The 20,710-nt window shown below is 41.8% G+C and overlaps 1 protein-coding gene across 1 annotated transcript; it reads left to right on the plus strand.

Moving 5' to 3' along the window:
- On the plus strand, positions 1 to 10,766 carry Timm17a (translocase of inner mitochondrial membrane 17 homolog A (yeast)). The gene is made up of 6 exons (XM_005375197.2): positions 1 to 107; positions 3,303 to 3,402; positions 3,537 to 3,600; positions 5,591 to 5,719; positions 6,561 to 6,671; positions 9,911 to 10,766. Exons 1-6 carry the CDS (start codon positions 82 to 84, stop codon positions 9,994 to 9,996), a joined length of 516 nt encoding a protein of 171 aa, XP_005375254.1. The 5' UTR covers positions 1 to 81; the 3' UTR covers positions 9,997 to 10,766.
- The last annotated feature ends 9,944 nt before the right edge of the window (positions 10,767 to 20,710 follow it).

The following is a 20,710-nucleotide window of genomic DNA, read 5'->3' on the forward strand; positions in this document are numbered from 1 at the left end:
CCTCTCCTGGGGATCACTTCCGCCACTGAAGTCAGTTTCCGCCCGGCTCACCCGGCATCGCTCACGCGGCTGGGAGTCAAGATGGAGGAGTACGCTCGAGAACCTTGGTGAGCTTTATCCGCTGTTCTTGCCTTTCTTTTAACCCTCTGCCCGGCTCTCATTCCCCCTGGTTCAGGCTCCCGAGATGTGAGCCGAACTCAGCCGCAGGCTTGTCGACGTGGGCTTGGTAACCTCGGGCAGTGGGGACGTGAGGGGTCAGTTTATAGCCCTGTACTGCCGCAGCTCAGCACCCTGTGACCTTGCAGTGGACGAAGAGGAGGTCCAGGCTTGGGCTGGATGGAGTCCGGGGACCTCCTCCCGACTTAGGGCGCTGTCGACCTTGTGCGGGGTCGGTAGTAGTCCCCCCTGCCCGCCGAGGTGACCTTGGACGCGTCCCTGCCCCCCGCTGCTCGGTTCCCAGCGCTGAGGAAGGAGCACAGGCCTCTGTGCGCGTACTGCTCTTGAGCTTTGCGTCGCGATGCAAGTCCGCAGGATGAAGTGTTTCATCATTTCATCGTTTCATCATGAATCATTTCATCAAATGATTGGAACATGGATTTCACCCAAGGAGTCGATTTCCTACTTGGAATTATCCCTTGGGGAAGGAGGGAGGCAAATAATATCTTGAAAACATAAAGAGATAGTTGGATGTGTTCACCGAAATGCTACGAACAGAAATTCATTCCTTCAGCATTTATCCAGTGAGGGCTCTGTGTTAGCACAAGTTGAAGGAATAAAAAAATGAAAAAACCGGGCACATCCACACGCATACAACGGTATAAACAGCTCTTAAAAGTTCTGAGTTTCTGGGATCATAAATGAAAAATCAAATCTTGGTTTTTAGATTACTGTTCCTTTGTGTAAGAGCAAGAATCAAGGTATCTTCAGTTGTGTGAGTGACCTGAACTTGTAAATTATTGCCTTGTAGCAATAGCCATGTTGCTTATTTTGTGCCCTCTTCCCCTAAAATGTGTATGTATGCCCTCTTCCCCCCCCCAAATGCTTCAGCACCTCCGGGCACTTCAAACTCCCATTGTTAAAAGAGTTATTCGGGGCTGGGGATTTAGCTCAGCGGCAAAAGCGCCTGCCTGGCAAGCGCAAGGTCGTGAGTTCGGTTCCCGGTACCGGAGAAAAACCAAAAAAAAAAAGAGTTATTCCCTTCCAGTGTGTTGTGGTTGAATATGCAGGGTTCAGCACACCGTAAATTGCTGTTAGATGTATGATAATGATACACATTAACAGGGAAATAAAATAATTTGGTTAAGTTAAAGATCTTCTAAAATAATGGATTTTCACTAGATAGCACCATTTCTACCCTATTCTAGAAAACAAACCATAGATTTAGTAAGCCCCTAATCCCATCTTTTTTGTTGTTGTTGTTAATCCCTTCGTAGAAGCTTCCTTGTTTGCCCTGTCCTGCACCATTGTAACCAGAAAACTTTGTTATTGTCCTGTTTGCAAGTTCCACACTGCAAACAATTCATCTCTTTTTGCCTTCTCTCTTTACTTCCTATTAATGTTTCCACTGTTTTAAAGACATTTCCACTATCCTTTATAGTCCATCAAAGCACTGCTTCTTTTAAAGTGTAATCAGGTTACCTGTGGAGCCATGCATGGAAGTGCATCCCTGTTATCCCAGGACTCAAGAGGCTGAGACAGGAAGAGTGAGTTTGAGGCTAGCCTGGGCAACGCAAATAAATAAGAAAAAAGAAGGAAAGGAAGAAAAAAGTCCTGTGAATTGTGTTAAATTGTAGACTCTGGGGTTGAGCGTTCCGCTCAATGGTACAGCACTTGCTTGGCATGTTTGAGGAGGCCCCTGGACAAGGCCTAAGATTCTTCAAGCTCAAACAAACTTGCTTCCAGATGGTGATTTAGGACCATACTTATGGGCAGCAAGGCCCCAAAACATCTCACTAACAATTAGAATATCTGCTGTGTGTGGTGGTCTTTCTATGTAAGGTTGTGATTAGTATACTTTGAGCCAGAATAGTGGTGCATGCCTGTAATCCCAGCACTCAAGAGGCTGAGGCAGGATTGCTTGGAGTTCAAGACCAGCCTGGACTGCATAGTGAGTTCAGGACTGCCTGAACTACATAGTGAGATCTTGTCTCGAAAAAAGAAAAGCAAAGTATTATACTTTGAAAATGGCATGGTGTTTTGACTTTTTGTATTTCCATTTGGCAGTCAAAAATTGCTTGTTAAAAGGCTGGGCGTGGTGGCGCATGCCTGTAATCCCAGCACTCGGGAGGCTGAGGCAGGAGGATCGTTGTGAGTTCAAGGCCAGCCTGGGCTACAAAGTGAGCTCAAGGCCAGTCTGAACTGCATAGCGAGACCCTGTCTCAAAAAGACAAAAAAAAAAAAAAAAATTGCTTGTTAATTACATTGTCAGGCAGCAATAATGTTTGGATTTGTAGGTTTAAGAGCAGGTAGATTGCTCATAAACTAGCTCAGTATAGTGCTTGTCCCTGGATCTTTATTTGACATGGGTTACAAATGAATTTAACACTTACACTTTTTCTTTCTTTTTTTTTCCAGTGCTAGGGATCAAGCCCAAGGGCTTAATACCTGCCTCTAATAGAGGCAAGCACTCTAGGATGGAACTACATCCTTAACCCTGCTTAGAGATTTATAAACCAGACTCCTAGTAGTTCTGTTCTAATAAAATTACTCAGATTTCAGTATTACAGAAGTTAGATTGCTACATGTGGAAGCTGGGTCTATAAATTAACTTTTAATTATTGGATATCATTCCAGTGTATTAAGTAGATCTAATCAAAACTAGTTTCAAATGCTTACTTGAACTCAATAAACCAGAAAAGAATTGGAGACTCTTTAAAACTGGTCTTTATCTGTAGCGGTGGAATCTTCACTGGATCTCAGCCTTAAAATTTATGATTGCTTACGAGACTTACCTAGAAGATTGAATCAACACTGTTGATTGCAGTGTAATTTCTTATATATTTGTTCATTTGCTTTTGCACAGTGCCTGACTTAGACTTTAAAACAGATACAGTAATTGTTAGATGAGTGTATGAAGTGCTGTTATGCATTTGGAAGTTAACACTGTTTCCACTCCTAGCAAAGATGCCTTGGGGCCAAACAGATATGACTATGTGCAGTATTCTTTATCTTTGTCTGCATTTTATAGATGAAATGCTTATTGGTTGCACTGGGTCCTGTATTAGAATCTGCTGCAGCTCTTACTGTCTTAGCAAAGAAGGTTTCTGAATGAGAAATAAATCATCTTTTTTCCCTCTCCGTAGCCCCTGGCGAATTGTAGATGACTGCGGTGGGGCCTTTACGATGGGCACCATAGGTGGTGGGATCTTTCAAGCTATCAAAGGTTTTCGAAATTCTCCAGTGGTAAGTAGGTGGTTGGTTTTATTTTATCATCGCTTGAAACTGGGGTTTGGTAATATTTCTGGTGGCTCCATCAGGGGGCTAGAAATGTATTACATGGTTATTTTATTAAAGTTTGAGTTGCTCTTTTGTAACAGGGAGTAAGCCACAGACTACGAGGGAGTTTGACAGCTATTAAAACCAGGGCTCCACAGTTGGGAGGTAAGTAGAATTGTTCCATTTGTGCTCCAGTTTGTTAAAGATAAAACTCTTCTTATTCTCTTTTTAAAAGACTATATATCAGTTAGTGATTTTAGTTTGATCTAACAGCTTGTTAAAACCAATAGCTCTGTAGGTTTTTCTTGATTTATGGCTTGTTTAGGAGGTTGACTTGAGTTAGTATACCCATTTGAAAATCTTGTCTCTAGCCGGGTGTGGTGGCACATGCCTGTAATCCCAGCACTGGGGAGGCTGAGGCAGGAGGATCATTGTGAGTTAGAGACCAGCCTGGGCTACAAAGTGAGCTCAAGGCCAGCCTGAACTGTGTAGTGAGACCCTGTCTCAAAAAGACAAAAAAAAAAAGAAAGAAAGAAAATCTTGTCTCTGTCCAGCAGATGTTCACAGGTTTTTGTTTTTTTTTTCCCTTCTTCAGAAGGAAGACAGGGTGCTTAAAGCTTAGGTTTAGGGTCAGGAATGATAGCATCTGGGGCAAATAAAGCGAAAGAGAACGAGACCTGAAGGGTTGGGGTTTCATAAGAAAGAAACTGAGCTGCTGGGCTTTTTTCCGAGGTGTGCTTTTAGACATTGTACAGAGATTAGTGCAAGCTTTTAAAAGATTATGTGCATTGCATTATAAAACTTGGGTTTTCAGAAGTTGGAAAAAGGGAGATGACAAAAAATGCGTAAGTTACATTCATGTACAATGATGCAGTCAAATTGGAGATACCTGACTTTTTCGTAAGACACGACTACTTGGCATTCCTTCAAAATGAAAAGTTTAGGGCTGGGAATGTAGCTCAGTGGTAGAATACTCGCCTAGCATGTCTGAGGTCTGAGTTCAATCCCCAGCACCAGGGAAGAGGCGGTAATAGAGAGAGGGAGGGAGGGAGGAATATATGTACTCAGCAAGGTAATTCTGATACAGCTGGACAGCATCCCTCTCTCCTGGGACAGAGCGTTGCTGTGTAACTTTTTAAAAATATAGTTTGAGATACCTGATGATGCACCAAAAATGAGGGGCTGTACGCTATGGTAGCTGAGGCTACCCGCTAAAGGTAGGTCATGTCTGCTACTTTTAATTAGTAACGTGAACACGGGAAGAAGGGCCTGGAGGTTCTGGTTGAGACATTTGGTGGGACCTGGCTTATCGCTTTTGTAACAGACCTCGTTACTCACTGTCCTGAGCTGTCAGAGGAGAAAGAATGAAGTGATTGGGGCTCCTTTCTGCAGTTTTTCTTCTTTCCTTGACTTTTAAATATAATAACTTTTTATGTCGTGTAAGACTTGGGTATTCATTTTAGAATTGGAAAACGTAGAAAAACACACCTAATCTGTTTTGTTACCCAGAAATGCTGACTGTGAAAGTCTTACGTCTTTACTAGATTTTGTTTGTTTTTGTGTATGTGTGTTTCTTTGTTTATTTTACAGAATTGTTTTCATGTTTAGGTGGAGTTTAAGTACATAGTAAATAACCTGCTGGCTTAAAGTTGTTTTTAGATTTATACTTGAGGAATAAAGACAGAAAGGAGGAGTATTTTCCATAGTTCTGTTCATACCATTCATTTGCCACTTTGTTTTTGTGTTGGCTTATACCTGTAATATATTCCAGAATAGCTGAATTCCTTTATTTTTCTGTTAGTGATTTTCATAAAGTAGGTTCTTTTTGTTATTTGATGAATAAAGGAAAAAATAAAGATACGTAAAGTTATAAAAGGAAGAGGAAGCAGAATGATTTGATTTTTTAATTATTGCTGTAATTTAAACATGTTGTGTCAAGCTGGGCGTGGTGGCACACACCTGTAATCCCTGCACTTGGGAGGGAGGCTGAGGTAGGAGGATCCTTGCGAGTTCGAGGTCAGCCTGGGCTTCAAAGTGAGCTAAAGGCCAGCCTGAACTGCATAGCAAGACCCTGTCTCAAAAAAGACAAAAAAGAAAAGAATTAAGTATGTGATGAAATTTAAATTAATCTTTGTTTATTTTTAAAATAAAACAGGTAGCTTTGCCATTTGGGGAGGGCTGTTCTCCATGATTGACTGTAGTATGGTTCAAGTCAGAGGCAAAGAAGACCCCTGGAATTCCATCACTAGCGGTGCCTTAACAGGGGCCATCCTGGCAGCAAGAAGTAAGCCTCCTCGTAGACACATTTGCGGGAGCCAGACTGTTGGGAAGACCACAGATGTCTTAATTCTGCTGAAATCTGTAATATAATAAGACTGAGCATTGCTTGGTTTGGGATAGCATGAGTATATGTGGTAGGTTGGAAAAAATTAAGGAGGTTGCTTATTTGGAACGTTTGAGAATGAGAGAGCTTGGAGTCCTATCCCACGTATACAGTGGTTAGGAGCACTTCTAGTGGCCTAGTTTTGGCCATTTATTAGCTGTGTGACTGGGAAGTATGCCAGACTTTATATGCTTAGTTTCATCAGTATTCTAGAATTAATAATACCTTCCGCATAGGATTATTAGGAATAAAGAGTTTAAACCTGACTTCTAAATCTTTGGAACAGGCAGCAAACCAGAATTCCTTTGAACTTAGTTGTTTAGACCAATGGTTTGTAAACTTCTCTGCAAAAGGCCATATAGTAAATTTTTTAGGCTTCCTGGACTGTGTGATCTTTGTTGCAGTAGACTAGCTGTGCTGTCACAATGGGAGAATATCCACAGAAAGTCATAATTAAAAGAACATGGCTATATTCTCTTACAACTTTATTTTATTGATTGATTGATACCAGGAATTGAACTCAAGACCTTGCACTTGCCAGGCAGGCTCTTGTGCCACTGACCTATATCCCCAGCCCTACATCTTTATTTTAAAAAACGGGCAGTAGGCGGGATTTGATCTGTGGGCTGTGGTTTACTGACTGTGGGTTTGGACAGTAGGAAAGTGTTTGGGGGTGAGAGGAGCATGTATAATGTAGAAGCCCTTTCCTTCACAGTAACCTCTTTGTTACTGATGTCTTCAGATGGACCAGTGGCCATGGTTGGGTCAGCTGCCATGGGTGGCATTCTCCTAGCTTTAATCGAAGGAGCTGGTATCTTGTTGACAAGATTCGCCTCTTCGCAGTTTCCCAATGGTGAGTCTTCTCTCTGCTTAATACTGTAGCTCAGATACTTTGGAATGGTTTTCTGATGGTAATAAAAACATTTTGTCTGCTGAAATGGTGGAGTTTGCAATTTCTAGGTTAGGCATGAACAAGCTATGTAGTTCATGAAGATGGTGATAATAGGTTCGGATTCTAGTCCGAAAAGTGAACATGGGTGAAATTACTGTGTTTAGCCACAATGACAGAAATATTTGCGTACTTAATTTGCTGTTGGACTTTCTTTATAGATCTCAGGTGTTTTCAGTGCTCACTTGCTTTTTCTAAAAACTTTTCTGTTGTTTTAGCTTTTGTTTTTCGGAGACAGAGCTTCTTTATAGTTCAGGCTAGCCTAGAACTTTCTCTGTATGCCAGGCTGGCTTCAAACTCACGGTCCCCTGTCTAAGCCACATGAGTGCTGGGATTGAAGGTGTGTGCCCCATACCTGGCTCTGGTCATGTAAGGATGTCTGAAGGGTGGTTACACAGAGGTGTACTAACAGTGGTTGATCACCAGTTTCTTGTAGTATCTGTATGTGCTGGACACTGTTCTAGGTGCTGGGGATACTAGTGAATAAGACAGTCCCTGCCTTCAAGGACTTGAGATTCTGGTGGGATAAAACCAGACTAACACATTGGCAGATCAGTGAGATGATTTCAAATAGTGTTGCTTGCTTTAAAGAAAATAAAATAGAGTGGAAGGAAGTGACTCATGTTCAGGAGGAGGATCACTTTAGGTTTTACAGGAAGGTCTCTGAGAGTTCGGTAATTTGTTGCTAATTATTCCTCTTATCGATGCCCACGGGAAAAGTAAAATCATTGACTGGATGGTCATTACACAGTCATGTAATATCTGCCTGTTGGGCTTAAACCACGCGTGGGGGTGCATGTCTGTAATACCAGCACTTACAAGGCTGAGGCTGGAGATTGCCACAAGTTTGAGGCCAGTCTAGGCTACCTAGTGAGACCCTGAAACTTGTACAGTTGTAACTATCAAAAATTTCATTGTTTAAATGAAAATATTCCTTGAATAGTGGAGGAGGCAGAAAGATATGATAGTTACAGTAGTAAAAACTTGAGCTGGCCTTGGGCAGGGAAACAGGCAGAACAGTGAGACAGGTTGAAAATTATTTGTGGGCCTGGAACAGATTCAGCATACAGTTAGGAATAAATCAGGCCTCCTACTTTGCTATGATTGCCCTGAGCATGTAGGAGAGACTCACTTGTTACCTCTGAGTTTAGCACTCTGATAGTGACTTTCTAACTTCGCTTTTTAGTTTGTTCTGATTGTCTTAGTATGCAGGGCTTCACATGGAGCCAGGTATGGTTGCGCACATCTGTGATCCTAGCACTCTGGGAGGCTGAGGCAGGATCATAATGCTGAACACAGCTTGGGCAGCTTAGTGACTTAGCACAACCCTTTCTCAAGATAAAAAAATTTTTAAAGGGCTAAAATATTGCTCACCATAAAGGCCCTGGGTTCAATCTTCAGTACCACCAAGAAAAAGAAAAAAGACTTCACGTGAAGCATCAGAAGATTTCCATGTTCTCAGAAGTGAACGCACAAAGACTTAATTATATTGTCTTTTGGAAATTAGCTCTGGGTACTTCGGATTAAGCATTTTTCCTCAGAGGGAATGTCCCTTTTATTAATCAAAACTCACTGTTCATACAGAAGCAACCTAAAAGTAGGCTTGTTTTAGACAAGAGATGTGGCTTTTTCAAAAAGCCGTCTAGGAGGACATCTTTGAAAAGTTAATCATATTTTTCCAGTTAACTTACACAAAAAAGTTCTTAAAGCAATGATAAAAGATTAGCTAAAACTGTAGTGACATGGTAACAATGGTTACCTTTTGTTTATCTTTTTCACTCGTTGCTTTCACTTTTTCTATAGTGAGCAGATAATTGCTTTTGTAGTGAAGTAAGAGTGTGTATCAGTGGAGTGATATATTTTGGAAAGTTTTAGGGAATTTTAACTCTTTTGTTCCTTTGTGGGTTTTTTTGAGACAAGATTTGCTGTATAGGGCTGGGCTTAAACTTACTGTGTAGCCCAGGCTGGCCACAGAATGGCAGCAGTCCTCCTGTCTCATCCTCCCTATTGCTGGGATTATAGGTGTATGCCATCTTTAACTCTTCTTTCCAGATATTTTCTTGTCTGCTTCAATTTCCCTAAAGAAAAAAGTGATTGATTATTTCTCTAAATGTCTTTTAAAAGCCACCCTGTCCTCCCCAGGCCCTCTAATCTTTTCGGAAGGTGGTGTTTTAAGACAGGGTCTCTGTATGTAACCCAGGCTGGCCTTGAACTCATGGCAATCCTTGTGCCTCAGCCTCGCAAATCCTCTAATTTTTGAAAACTAAACTATAAGAGTTTATTTGTTCTGTGGCAGCCTAGGCTCAATTTTCCTATTTCAGAGCTCATTCCCTACCTAACTAGTTCTATAAATTGGATTTTACTGCATTCTTTTAAAATATGGCTAAGGAGGCCAGGCTTAGTAGAGTATATTTAGTCCTAGCACTGTGGAGGCTGAGGCAGGGAGATCACCCAGAGTACAAGGCGAGTCTGGAATACTCGCTTTCTTTTTGTTTGTTTGTTTGTTTTTTGTTTTTTTTCTGGTACCGGGAATCAACTCACGATGTTGCGCTTGCCAGTCAGGCACTGTGCCGCTGAGCTAAATCCCCAGTCACCAGTCTGGAATGCTTAGTAAGACCCTGTCTCAAAAATTAGAATAGAGGGCCGGGGATATAGCTCAGTGACACAGTGCCTGCCTGGCAAGCACAAGATCCTGAGTTTGAGTCCCAGTACCAAAAAAAAAAAAACCCAGAAAAGTAAAATATGGCTAAGATACTTAAACTTTATGAAAATACTTTTAAATTGTTACTAAAAAATATGTTAAGAACCAGGAGAGATTCTTCAAATCCTGATGTGTGTCAGCTTGTTATAGCGGTCGCCTTCCCTGGGTATTGCTTTTTGCTCTAATGCATCCACCTGACTTTCCTGGCGCAACATTTGAGAGCTGCCCATTCTGAAACAAGATTGCTTATCATGTTACACCAAGTTTGAAGCTTCTCCAAACCTCTCATGGGGTTTGGGCCCTGAAACATATAAATTCAGATTATAGCTCTAATGTAGCACATACTTTTCAAGTTAATTGATTTACTTTCTATAGAGACTTATCCTTTTTAAATTATATAATACCGGATTCTCTTTATAATCCTTTTTCATTTTAATTGCAGGCCCTCAGTTTGCAGAAGACCCCTCCCAGTTGCCTTCAACTCAGTTACCACCTTCACCTTTTGGAGACTATCGACAGTATCAGTAGGACTTGGCTCCCAGGGCTTCTCCGCAGAATGAGCCGCAGTTGGAAAAGGGTTTCAGAAGATCAAGTGACAGTCTGTTTTTAAAACTGTAGGCGGGACAACTGTGGCCAACTAGGCTATGAAGAGACATTTAGCACTTTTTCTATTTAAAGGAACATGGAGGGGGGAAAGAAGATACTACATTTATTTATTCACACTTGGATTGCATTTGTGATCAAAATAAATGTCTAATATCATTAAAAGAAAGTACAATAAGTGCTTAGAAGATGAAGGACCAAAAGGCTAATTACAGTGAAACATGACCGCTCCCTTGGGCGCTTCTCTGCCTGGTTTTGTGTGTGCTGTTATTCGAACAATAAAAGCTCCTGGAACTTACTTTTCTGTTAAGATAAGTTGTAGAATTCTGCTTTTCGTACTGAGCATGCGTCACGTAATGCATGTTTCATACTGGTCCCTAATCTCGAATTATGTAGAAGAATGGTGCAGAGTCAGCGCAGATCATTTCGCAGTGACATGCTGAATGGATTAAGGACATAGTGAAATACTTGTCATTTACTTTGAAAGTAAAATACAGGGTATGCTGTCTTGGTTTTGAGGATGCTGGATGCAAAACAGTTACCTTTCGGGCCACTGTGTCTTGATTCCTGGTCATGAAAAACCTCACCAGAAACAGTTTGGTTCCAATATACTCTATTCTACATGAGGAGGATTCATGCAGGGAAAAGTTTAGGGCTCATTGTGTGCTTGCAAATAAAATATATGTTGTTTTTAATGTGTTCCAAGTCCTTTAATTTGACCCTGAGATGTGTGTTGGGAGGGTCTGGTTGGCCCTGGAAATTGTACTAGCATTTTGGAATAGGCTGTTTTCCTGATTGTAGTGGAAGTGACCTGTGGCCTTTAGAAAGAATGATGTTATTAATTCCCCATTTGCCTATGCTGGTATCTATATGAGATGAAGAACAAATCCCTATGGGCTCTGTAAACACATTTATCTTTTAGCACAGTGCCATATGCTAGTAAGCACTTAATTACTAATTGTGGTTTGAGAATGAGCATTTTTATTGTGATGAAATGTACATAAAATAATCATAAGCACTTACAAGTGTATCCCTCAGTGGTATTTGAGTGCAGGCTCAGTGTTGTTTAACTATCACTATTTTTAAACTCGCCTATAATCCCAGCACTCTTGGGAGGCTGAGGCAGGAGGATCATTGCAAGTTTGAGGCCAGCTTGGGCTACAAAGTGAGTTCTAAGACCAGCCTGAACTGCATGGTGAGACCCTGTCTCAAAACGACAAAAAGAAAAGAAAACCTATTATTAAACAGTAACTCCCCTTCGCCCCTCCTTCCAGCCCCTGCAAGCCATGATCCTGCAGTCTGAATTTGCCTGTTCTAAGTATCTCATATAGGTGAAATTATACAATATTTGTCCTTTGATTGTTTTAATTCACTTAGCATGTTTCAAGGTCCATTCCCTTTGTAGCTTATATCAAATTTCATTTTAATGACAATATCCCATCGTATCCATGTACCACATACTGTTTATTGATTCATTTGTTTTGGTCGCAAGCTTTTTCCATCTTTTGGTTATGGTGAATTACGCTACTGTGAACATTGGTATACAGATGTCTGAGTCTGATCTTACAGTTCTTTTGGCTATACAGCTAGCATGGTTAGCTTTAACAGACTGCCGAACTGCTTTCCGCAGTGACTGCACCATGCTAGATCCCAGGGGCAGTGCAGTAGGGTTCCAGTTTCTCCACATCCTTGCCAACACTTGTTGGTTTCCTTTTTATTTTTAATTTTTTTTAGTGCTGGGAATCAAACTGAGAGCTGCTTTCTGGGCAAGCGCTGTACCACTGAGTGACACTCTCAGCCCCTCCTTTTTTGTTAATGTTTAAACTTTGACATCCTAGCATATGTGAAATGGTGCCTTATGGTTTTGAATTGCATTTCCCTGAAGATACTAAGCTTTTATGTGCTCGTGGGCCATTTGTATGTGTATCACTTGTGTATCTTTGGAGAATCTTCAGCTCTTCAACTTGTATTTCAGAAAAGCAATTTAAGCATAACATGTTAAATTGCAGAGAAAATGTTTTGAGGTCTACATTCCTTATTTTTTAAATGGTGTATCAGTTTGGGAAGTAAATCCCTTTCCTCTGAATTCTGATTTTTTTAAAAAAACATTTTATTGGTTCACTTCTGTCTGCAGCTCAGCATGTCTGAGGCAATTCTTGCTTACATATGAATTTTCTGGAATTAGGGATGGGGGTGCAGGAGAGCAAGGTGGGAAAAGGTGGAAAGAGCTTGGGAAGAACTTTACAATGTTCTACCATGAGTAGGACCCTTGGTGGAAACCCCTATAAAACCTTTTCTGCTTACATGTCCAGGCTTTCCGCCTCTTCACTTACAAATGGGCTCTCCTCTACCCTGCCTGTTGGCCAGAGAGATACTGCTCTGTGACTTTTTTTTTTTCTTTTTCTTTTGCCTTTTTTGAGGCACAACAATCCTCCTGAGTGCTGGGATCACAGGTGTGCGCCACCACACCCGGCCTGTGACTCTATTTTAACGTTCCATGGAGAGGAAGCTGGGTGGTTTAGATTCTGTTTTTAAAACTGATATGAAATGTTTAGTAAATATTCTAAATCTAAATTTTGTACACTAAAGTAAAGCCCAGGATAAAAGGTAAAACATTAAAGTCATTTTAATTATGAAAATAACGCCAGGCATGATGGCGCACACTTGTAATCTGTCGTGAGTTCGAGACCAGCCTGGACTACAAAGTGAGCTCAAGGCCAGCCTGAACTGCATAGTGAGACCCTGCCTCAAAAAGACCACAAAAAAAAAGAAAAAGAAAAAAAAAAAAGAAAAGAAAAAAGAATGAAAAAAGAACAAGCAGCAGATGGGAAGGCAGTTTTCCCTAGGTCTTCCTGGAATAGTGGAGTCGGCCTAATTTCACACTTGAAATGCCCACCAGATCCCATCTGTTTTTCCCTTTTTCCTAGTATTTGACGCTGGGATTGGCATGGAATAGTGAATTTCTGAGTCAGAGTTTGGAAGATGTGGGTACGGCAGCCGCGCTAATGCAAGTGCATCTGTTTGCACTTGTGAACCAGCGGCACGTCATGGAAGTGGGGCCCCAGCTCCACCCTGTGGTGTGTTAGTCCTAGTTAAACTGTGAATTCTAGGTAGTCTGTTATATCGTGGGTCAGTGTCTTAGTTACTTTCCTTGCTGCAACATAATACCTGACACCTACAAGTTAAAGGAGAAAAGGTTTATTTAGCTCACACTCTGTAGAGGTTTCAGTCCATAACCGGCTGGCTCCAAGGCAGGGTGGCTTGGCAGAGGGGCATCACAGAGAACAGTTCATGGCAGGCAGAAGACACCAAACCAAGCAAGCAAGGAAGAAGACAAGCCTCTTTCTGTCTTACGTTGTATCCAGGGTGCTGGGTTATTGTGATGCCAAGTCGATCAGTGCACTGATGTGGTAATCACATACCCTTAATCCCAGCATCGTGCACACTAGATTCAGCCACTTCTGAAAAAGCATGAGGCTTGGGGGGAACATCTAGACCAAAATCGTAAGGGCATACTATTACCAGCTTGTTTTTGCAAAAAAGTTTGAACACAACCACCCCATTCTTACACATACTGTACTGTCTGGCTGCTTTCTTACCTCCGTGGCAGAGCTGACCAATCTGGACAGAGACTCCCTCAAAACCAACATAGGAGAAGCAGGCTTCAATCTTAGTAGATGAAGAAATTGAATTTCTGGATGACAGGAACCACATTTCATACTTGACAAATGTTAAGTGAATGAATAAATTGTAAGCAAGTGTGTCTATCCACTTCAGAAAGTGCATGCCTGTAATCTCGGGACTTGGGAGGCTGAGGCAGGAAGATTGCCACGAATTCAAGGCCAGCCTGGACTACATAGTGCGTTCAAGGCCAGCCTGAAGTACACAATGAGACTTGCCTCAAAAAACAACAACAAAAAAGTATTATGAGATATTTTGGACATATGAATGTAATAAAAATATATTAAATATCCCTCCACACAGTATAAAAAAATTAATATTACTCACAGAGTTAAAGTTACTTATGCATAGCTCCATGAGTTTACTCACCTATATCCCACAAGAGTTAACTATTACCCCAAATTTGGTGTTTCATAATCTAATACCAGATCCTAAAATATACCATTGTGTCTGGCTGTACTGTAGCCTCACCAATACTTGGTACTAACAATTCTTGCTTTTGTTGTTTAATTTTAGCAATTCTCATGGGTATATAATTGTTTCTCCTTATGGGTTTGTTGTTTTTTGGTTTTTTTTGAGACAGGGTCTCGCTATGTAGTCCAAACTGGCCTTGAACTCAAGTGAATCCTTCTACCTCAGCCTCCTGAATGTTGGGATTATAGGCATGTGTCACCACACCTGGCTCTCCTTATGGTGTTTTGATTTGTTTTGTTTTTGAGACAAGGTCTCACTGTGCAGTTCAGGCTGGACTTGAGCTCAATCTGTAGCCCAAATTGGTCTCAAACTCACAAGGATCTTCCTGCCTCAGCCTCCCTCCAAAGTGCTGGGATTACAGGTGTGTGCTACCACACCCAGCTCTCCTTACAGTTTTAATTTGGAAGTGTATGCTTAAAATTTTCATCTACTTTACTGACTTTGTTTGGTTTTGAGAGTTCGTTATGTACTGTGGATACAAATCTTTTGTAAGGTGTGTGATTTGCAAATATTTTTTGCACCTTTGTTAACCAGTGTATTTCTGGGTGTGGTAGTGCACATCTGTAATCCCAGCACTCAGGAGGCTGAGGCAGGAGGATCACTGTGAATTTGAGGCCAACCTGGGCTACAAAGTGATTTCAAGGCCAGCCCAAAACCAGTGTATTTCTGGTTTTACAGAAATATACTTCCATTGCTATGTCTCTAGTATCTATATCTAGTGTGCTAGTATCACATTATAGCTTTATAATAAGTTTTGAAATTGGGTAGTATGAGTCATTTTTTTTTGTTTTGTTTTGTTTTGTTTTGTTGGTCTTTTTGAGACAGGGTTTCACTATGCAGTTCAGGCTAGACTTGAACTCACTTTATAGTCCAGGCCTTCAACTTGCATCGATCCTTCTGCTTCAGCCTCCTGAGTGCTGCAATTATAGGCATGCACCACCATGCTCGGCCTCAATTTTGTTCTTTTTCAGATTTGTTTTAGCGATTCTAATTCCTTCACCTATCTCTATGAATTTTACAATAAGCTTGTTGATATCTACAACAAAGCCTGCTGGGGTTTTATTGGGATTGAGTTTTATCCATGTTTTGTAATTTGAACACATAGGTCAGTGGTGGTGAACATATGGCACCCGTGCTGTAGCAAGCTGTTTGTTATCATTGAAAGCTCTAAAAGGTTCGCCATCACTAATACAGATCCTGCATATAGTTAGGCCTAGAGATTTCATTTTGGGGCATACTGCTGTAAACAGTATTATTTTAAAATTTCAGACTCCATTGTTCAGTGCTAAATGGAAAAAGTGTGTGTGTGTGTGTGTGTGTGTGTGTGTGTGTGTGTGTGTATGTGTTTGCTAGGGACCAAACCTTCAACCTTACACATGCTAGGCATGTACTCTATATACCCAGAGCAATTCACTTTTAGGTATTTATTTCCAGTAGATTTTAGGTATTTATTTCCAGTAGATATATCTTTTTTTTTCTTTTTCTTGCCTTATTGCACTGGACTCCCAGCATATTATTGAATAGAGTAGTAAAAGAGAGCATCCTTGCTCTATTTTTCACCTTGAGGACAGAGTATTCAGTCCTCATTGCTAAGTATGTCTGTAGAGTGTTTGTCAGTTCTCTTTGTAAGATCAAGGATGTTCCTTTCTATTTTTAGTTTGCTGAGAGATTTGGGTTGCTTTTTAGGGCATGAGTAAGTTTTCTCAAATACTTTGTCTCTAGCTATTGAGATGACTGCATGCCTTTTTTGTTTTAATCTGTTATTATAGTGAATTTTATGATTGCTTTTCAAATATTGAGCTATGACTTTATTCCCAGATAAACTATACTAAGTCATGATGTATTATCATTTTATATATTTCTGGATTTGATTTATGAGTATTTCGGTGATGATTTTTACACCTACATCCATGAGGGGACTTGCTTGTAGTTGTGATAACTTTGTCAGGTTTTGGCTATGACAAAGCCACCTAACTAATAACTATTAACTGCAGGTGAGTCACAGCTCTTGAGAGGGAGGAGACAGGGCCAGAGCACCTGCTCTGGGAGCCTCCCCTGCCCACCCCAGCCATAGCTGCATGCGTGGAGGCCAAGGGGGCCCAGGCAGCATCACCACTGGCAGAATTTTCTGGGCAAAATCTGCTCTGGCTCAGAATGAAACTCCTTTCTTCACACCAGGGAACCTAGCACATCCTAGGTGCATTCCAATGTGGAGATGCAGAAATGAAAGGCTCAGGTCTCAAGGGGCCTAGAGTCTGATTCTCTGAGATTTTTAGTTTCCAGAAGCAGAAGACAGACCCAGATGGGCTGCAGTGGCCAAGCAAAGAGCAAAGTGGAGCTAGCTGGTCAGGGGCATCCGCGTCCAGGGACTCGGAGAAGACGTGAGGGGACTGCACTGCAGGACCAGAGGGGCCGTGGTGTCACACCGGGGTCCAGATATGGAAAGTGTGAGCAGTGAGGATGCTTCTGGGTGTAAAGTCTGCGGGCCTTATAGATGATGACACCGCCGTAGTCAAATGAGCTGGGTCTTGTCAGCATGAGCTCCAAATGGTTTAAAGGGTCAGGAGTTTGTTCTCTCATGAGTCAGGAGGTAGAATGGGTGTTTTATCTTTGATGATGTTTTCAACTTTCCTCTCTGGGTTCTCACCAGCGCAAGTCCAGGAGAGAGAGCGGGGGCAGGGCAGGTGAGGGTCTTCCTGTGTCATCGTGTGGTTTGTGTATGTCCACACTGCAGATGTTGGAAACTTAATCTCCATATGTTGATGATATCTGGAGGTGGGGCCGTTGGGAGGGATTAGAACTAGGTAACGGCATCTATCCGGGCCCCTGCGTTGGGACTGTGCCTCTCTGAGAGCACTGGCTCACACACACACTTGCTCCTCTGCCCTTACCAGATGCCAGGCACACGCTGGCACTGGGCTCTTGGACTCCCCAGCCACCAGCACCAATGGCCAGATAGATTTCTGTTCTTCAGAAATTACCTGGTCTCAGGTTAGCATAACAGAAAATGGACTGAGTCATTTTGAGGATCGGTGAAAATCATTCTTAGAAGCCCCAGATTCCCCCCTGAATCTCATTGGCCAGAATTGTGTCACATTCCCTTGCCTACACCAATCCCTGGTGATGGATGTGGGATTATCATGGCTGGCCTAAGCCAATCAGAACTTAGCCTGGGGCTGGGGATATAGCTCAGTGGCATAAGTGCTTGCCTGGCAAGTCTGAGGTCATGAGTTTGATTCCCAGTACCAAAAAAAAAAAAAAAAGGAACTTAGCCTGGAGTCCCATGGGATAGAGACTGTAATAAAATCAGAGTTCAGCTAGGAGGATATGGTAAGGGAACTGGAAAAGCCTTGGATGGAGACTAACAGTATTTGCTAAAATAACTTTCCTAATATTCTATAACAAGCTCCATTGTGACTAGTGATAGAAAAAAAGAATCTCAATTCCTGCTATACTCAGTTTTGTGGGTCGTCCTCCTCTTCTTCCTGTGGCTTTTGTCGAATCAGGCCATGGGGGATGGGGAGGCAGATGTATATATGGTCCTTGGTTAGCACATTTCTACTTGTTTTTGTTTTCACTGTAGTAAAAAATATAGAACATAAAATACATCATCTTAAACGTTTTCAAGTGTACACTTAGTAGCACCTAGTGTATTCACATTGTGAAAAAGATGTCCAGAATTTTTCCACCATGTGAAATTGAAACTCTATACCCACTAAACAACTCCCATGTATAGTGGCACATGCCTGTAATCCCAGCACTTGGGAGGCTGAGGCAGGAGGATTGCTGTGAGTTCAAGGCCAGCCTGGGCTACATAGCAAGACCCTGTCTCAAAACAACCAAAGCAAGAAACAAAACACACTCCCATTTTCCCCTCCATTCCCTCCCCCATTCTACTTTTTGTTTCTCAGATTCTAACCTCTCTAGGTATCTCAAGGGAGTAGAATTATATAATGTTTGTCTTTTTGTGGATGGCTTAGTTCACTTAATATGCTCGTTTTATTCATGTTACCATATATTTCAAATTTCCTTTCTTTTGATGGCTGAATCATATTCCATTGTGTATGTATACCACCTTTTCTTTCTCCCTCTATCTGTGGGCATTTGGCTTGCTACTTGTTGGATATTGTGAGTCATGCTATGTTGAATGAGAGAGACAGGAGAGGGAGAAGGAGATGGAGCGAGGAAAAGAGAGAGAGAGAGAGAGATTGTCTGGGAACTAAATCCTGAAAGTGCTGATCTAAAAACTCATCCCCTTTTTATTTTGATACAGTATCTTGCTGAATTGCCTGAGTTAACCTAGTACTTAAGATACTCCTTGGGCCAGGGATATAGCTCAGTGACACAAGCACCTGCCTGGCAAGCGCAAGATCCTGAGTTCCATTCCCAGTACCAAAAATAAGCAAAAGAAAGAAAGAAAGAAACCAAGATCCTCCTGCCTCAGCCTCCTGAGGCATGCACCACTATTCCTGACTGCACACAACTTACTGAGATCCAGCTTTCAATTTGGATACATACCAAGAAAATTGTTGGATCATATGGTGGACTTATTTTTATTTATTTTTAATTGTATTGTATGTGTGGTACTAGGGATTGAACTCAGGGCCTTCACCCCGAACTAGGTCCCTAGCCATATTTTAAACTTATTTTTTATCTTGAGAAGGGGTCTTACCGAGTTGCCCAGGCGAGGCCCACACTTGTGATCTTCCCAGAGTGCTGAGATTCCAGGCAGGAGTCTCCACATCTGCCTTGTCTTTAATCTTTTAAGAAAACTACAATATTTTTCAGGGTAGCTGCACTATTTCACATTCCCACATACAATGCATAAACTTTGCAATCCCAGAACTTGGGAGGCTGAGGCAGGAGGATATCTGTGAGTTTGAAGCCAGCCTGGGCTACATAGTGAGTTCAAGTCCAATCCGAACTACATAGCGAGACCCTGTCTCAAAAATAAATAAAAAACAAGCTTTCTAATTTCCCCATGTTCTCACCAACACTTACTATTTCCTGTTTTGTTGATAGTGGCCACCTCAGTGGGGTGAGGTAGTCACTCATTGCAGCTCTTGTTTGTTTTGGGTTTTTTTGCATTTGATTTGAGCATCTTTTCATAGGCTTTTGGCCCTTTGTATATCTTCTTTGGAGAAACGTTTCTTCAAGTCCTTTGCTCATTTCCCCCAGAAACTCATAATGATTTTATTGATGACATGCAGAGCAAAAGTGGCTCTGAACCATCATTCTACTCATTTTGCTGCTTTGCAGCAAGGACAGGTTAACTACGCGGCATTGGGGGCCCACAGCACTTGTGCTGGTCAATAGCAGTGTCACAGAACACAGAGGACAGCAGATGTATTTGGGAAGCAACCCAGGAAGCCCTGCAAAATGAGGGTAGGTTGTTGCTTGGATACGAAGGACCAGTCAGTCAGGAGATGCCCTCCCCTCCCACCATGGCTCCACCCCCACCGCCTCTGGATCCGCCCCCACCCATACGCCCTGGTTATTTACAGGTGACTAGAAAACATGAAGGAATCTACACATCAAAAATTTTAGTTTTGGGAGCTGGGGATTTAGCTCAGCGGCACAGCGCCTGCCTGGCAAGCTCAAGGTCGTGAGTTTGGTTACCGGTACCGGAAAAAAACCCAAAAGAAAAAAAAAATTTTAGTTTTTGCCCAGCGTCGTGGCGCACGCCTGTAACCCCAGCATTCGGGAGGCTGAGGCAGGAGGATCATTGTGAGTTCGAGACCAGCGTGGGCTGTAAAGTGATTTCAAGGCCACCCTGAACTGCATAGCCAGACCCTGTCTCAAAAAGACCAAAAAAAAAAAAAAACCTTTTTTTAAAACCTTTTTTTTTTTCTTTTGGTTTTTGTATCAGGGTAATATTTTCTTCTAGGAATGGCTTTTGAAGTATTCTCTTTCCATTTCATTAAAGAGTTTGAAGAGAAATGACATTCGATCTTCTCTAAATTTTCTGTAGAATTCAGCAGTTAATCCATCAGGACCTGGGCTTTTCTTTGCTGGGAAGTTCCAAATTACACTCTCCATTTCACTGACTGATATAGAGTTATTTAGAATTTCTATATCTTGATTCAACTCTGGTAACTCATCTGCATGTAGGAATCTGTCCATTTCTTCTGTGTTTTCCATCTTATTAGAGTAAAAGTTCTAGAAGTAGGTATTGATGATCTTCTGGATTTCTGCAAGATCCATTGTGATTTCATTCTTTTTGTTCCTAATTGCACGAATTTGAGTCTTTCCTCTCCTTTTTTTGAAAAGGTTGGTGTGGTGGACTGACAACTGGTGGTCAACTTGTAACAATACCCAGTTGAACTGAATCAGCATGGTGCTGGGTGTGGGAGGCCCACCTGAGGACTGTTGCCAGCACCATAAGAGGCAGACCTGGACAAGAAGGAAGGCTGTTGGGAGCTGGAAGAAACTACTGGGAGCCTGTTGGAAGCAGAGAGAAGCTGTAAGGAGCTGTTGGTTCCCT

Source organism: Chinchilla lanigera, unplaced genomic scaffold (genome assembly GCF_000276665.1).
Source record: "Chinchilla lanigera isolate Chin_1 unplaced genomic scaffold, ChiLan1.0 scaffold00005, whole genome shotgun sequence".
Classification (NCBI taxonomy): domain Eukaryota; kingdom Metazoa; phylum Chordata; class Mammalia; order Rodentia; family Chinchillidae; genus Chinchilla; species Chinchilla lanigera.

What these genes read in the sequence shown, in the direction of transcription:
- Timm17a (XM_005375197.2), top strand. Translation starts at nt 82, where the DNA reads ATGGAGGAGTACGCTCGAGAACCTTG. An exon ending in GAGTACGCTCGAGAACCTTG is followed by an intron (nt 108 to 3,302) that starts GTGAGCTTTATC and finishes CCCTCTCCGTAG; the next exon opens with CCCCTGGCGAATTGTAGATG. An exon ending in CTCTTCGCAGTTTCCCAATG is followed by an intron (nt 6,672 to 9,910) that starts GTGAGTCTTCTC and finishes TTTTAATTGCAG; the next exon opens with GCCCTCAGTTTGCAGAAGAC.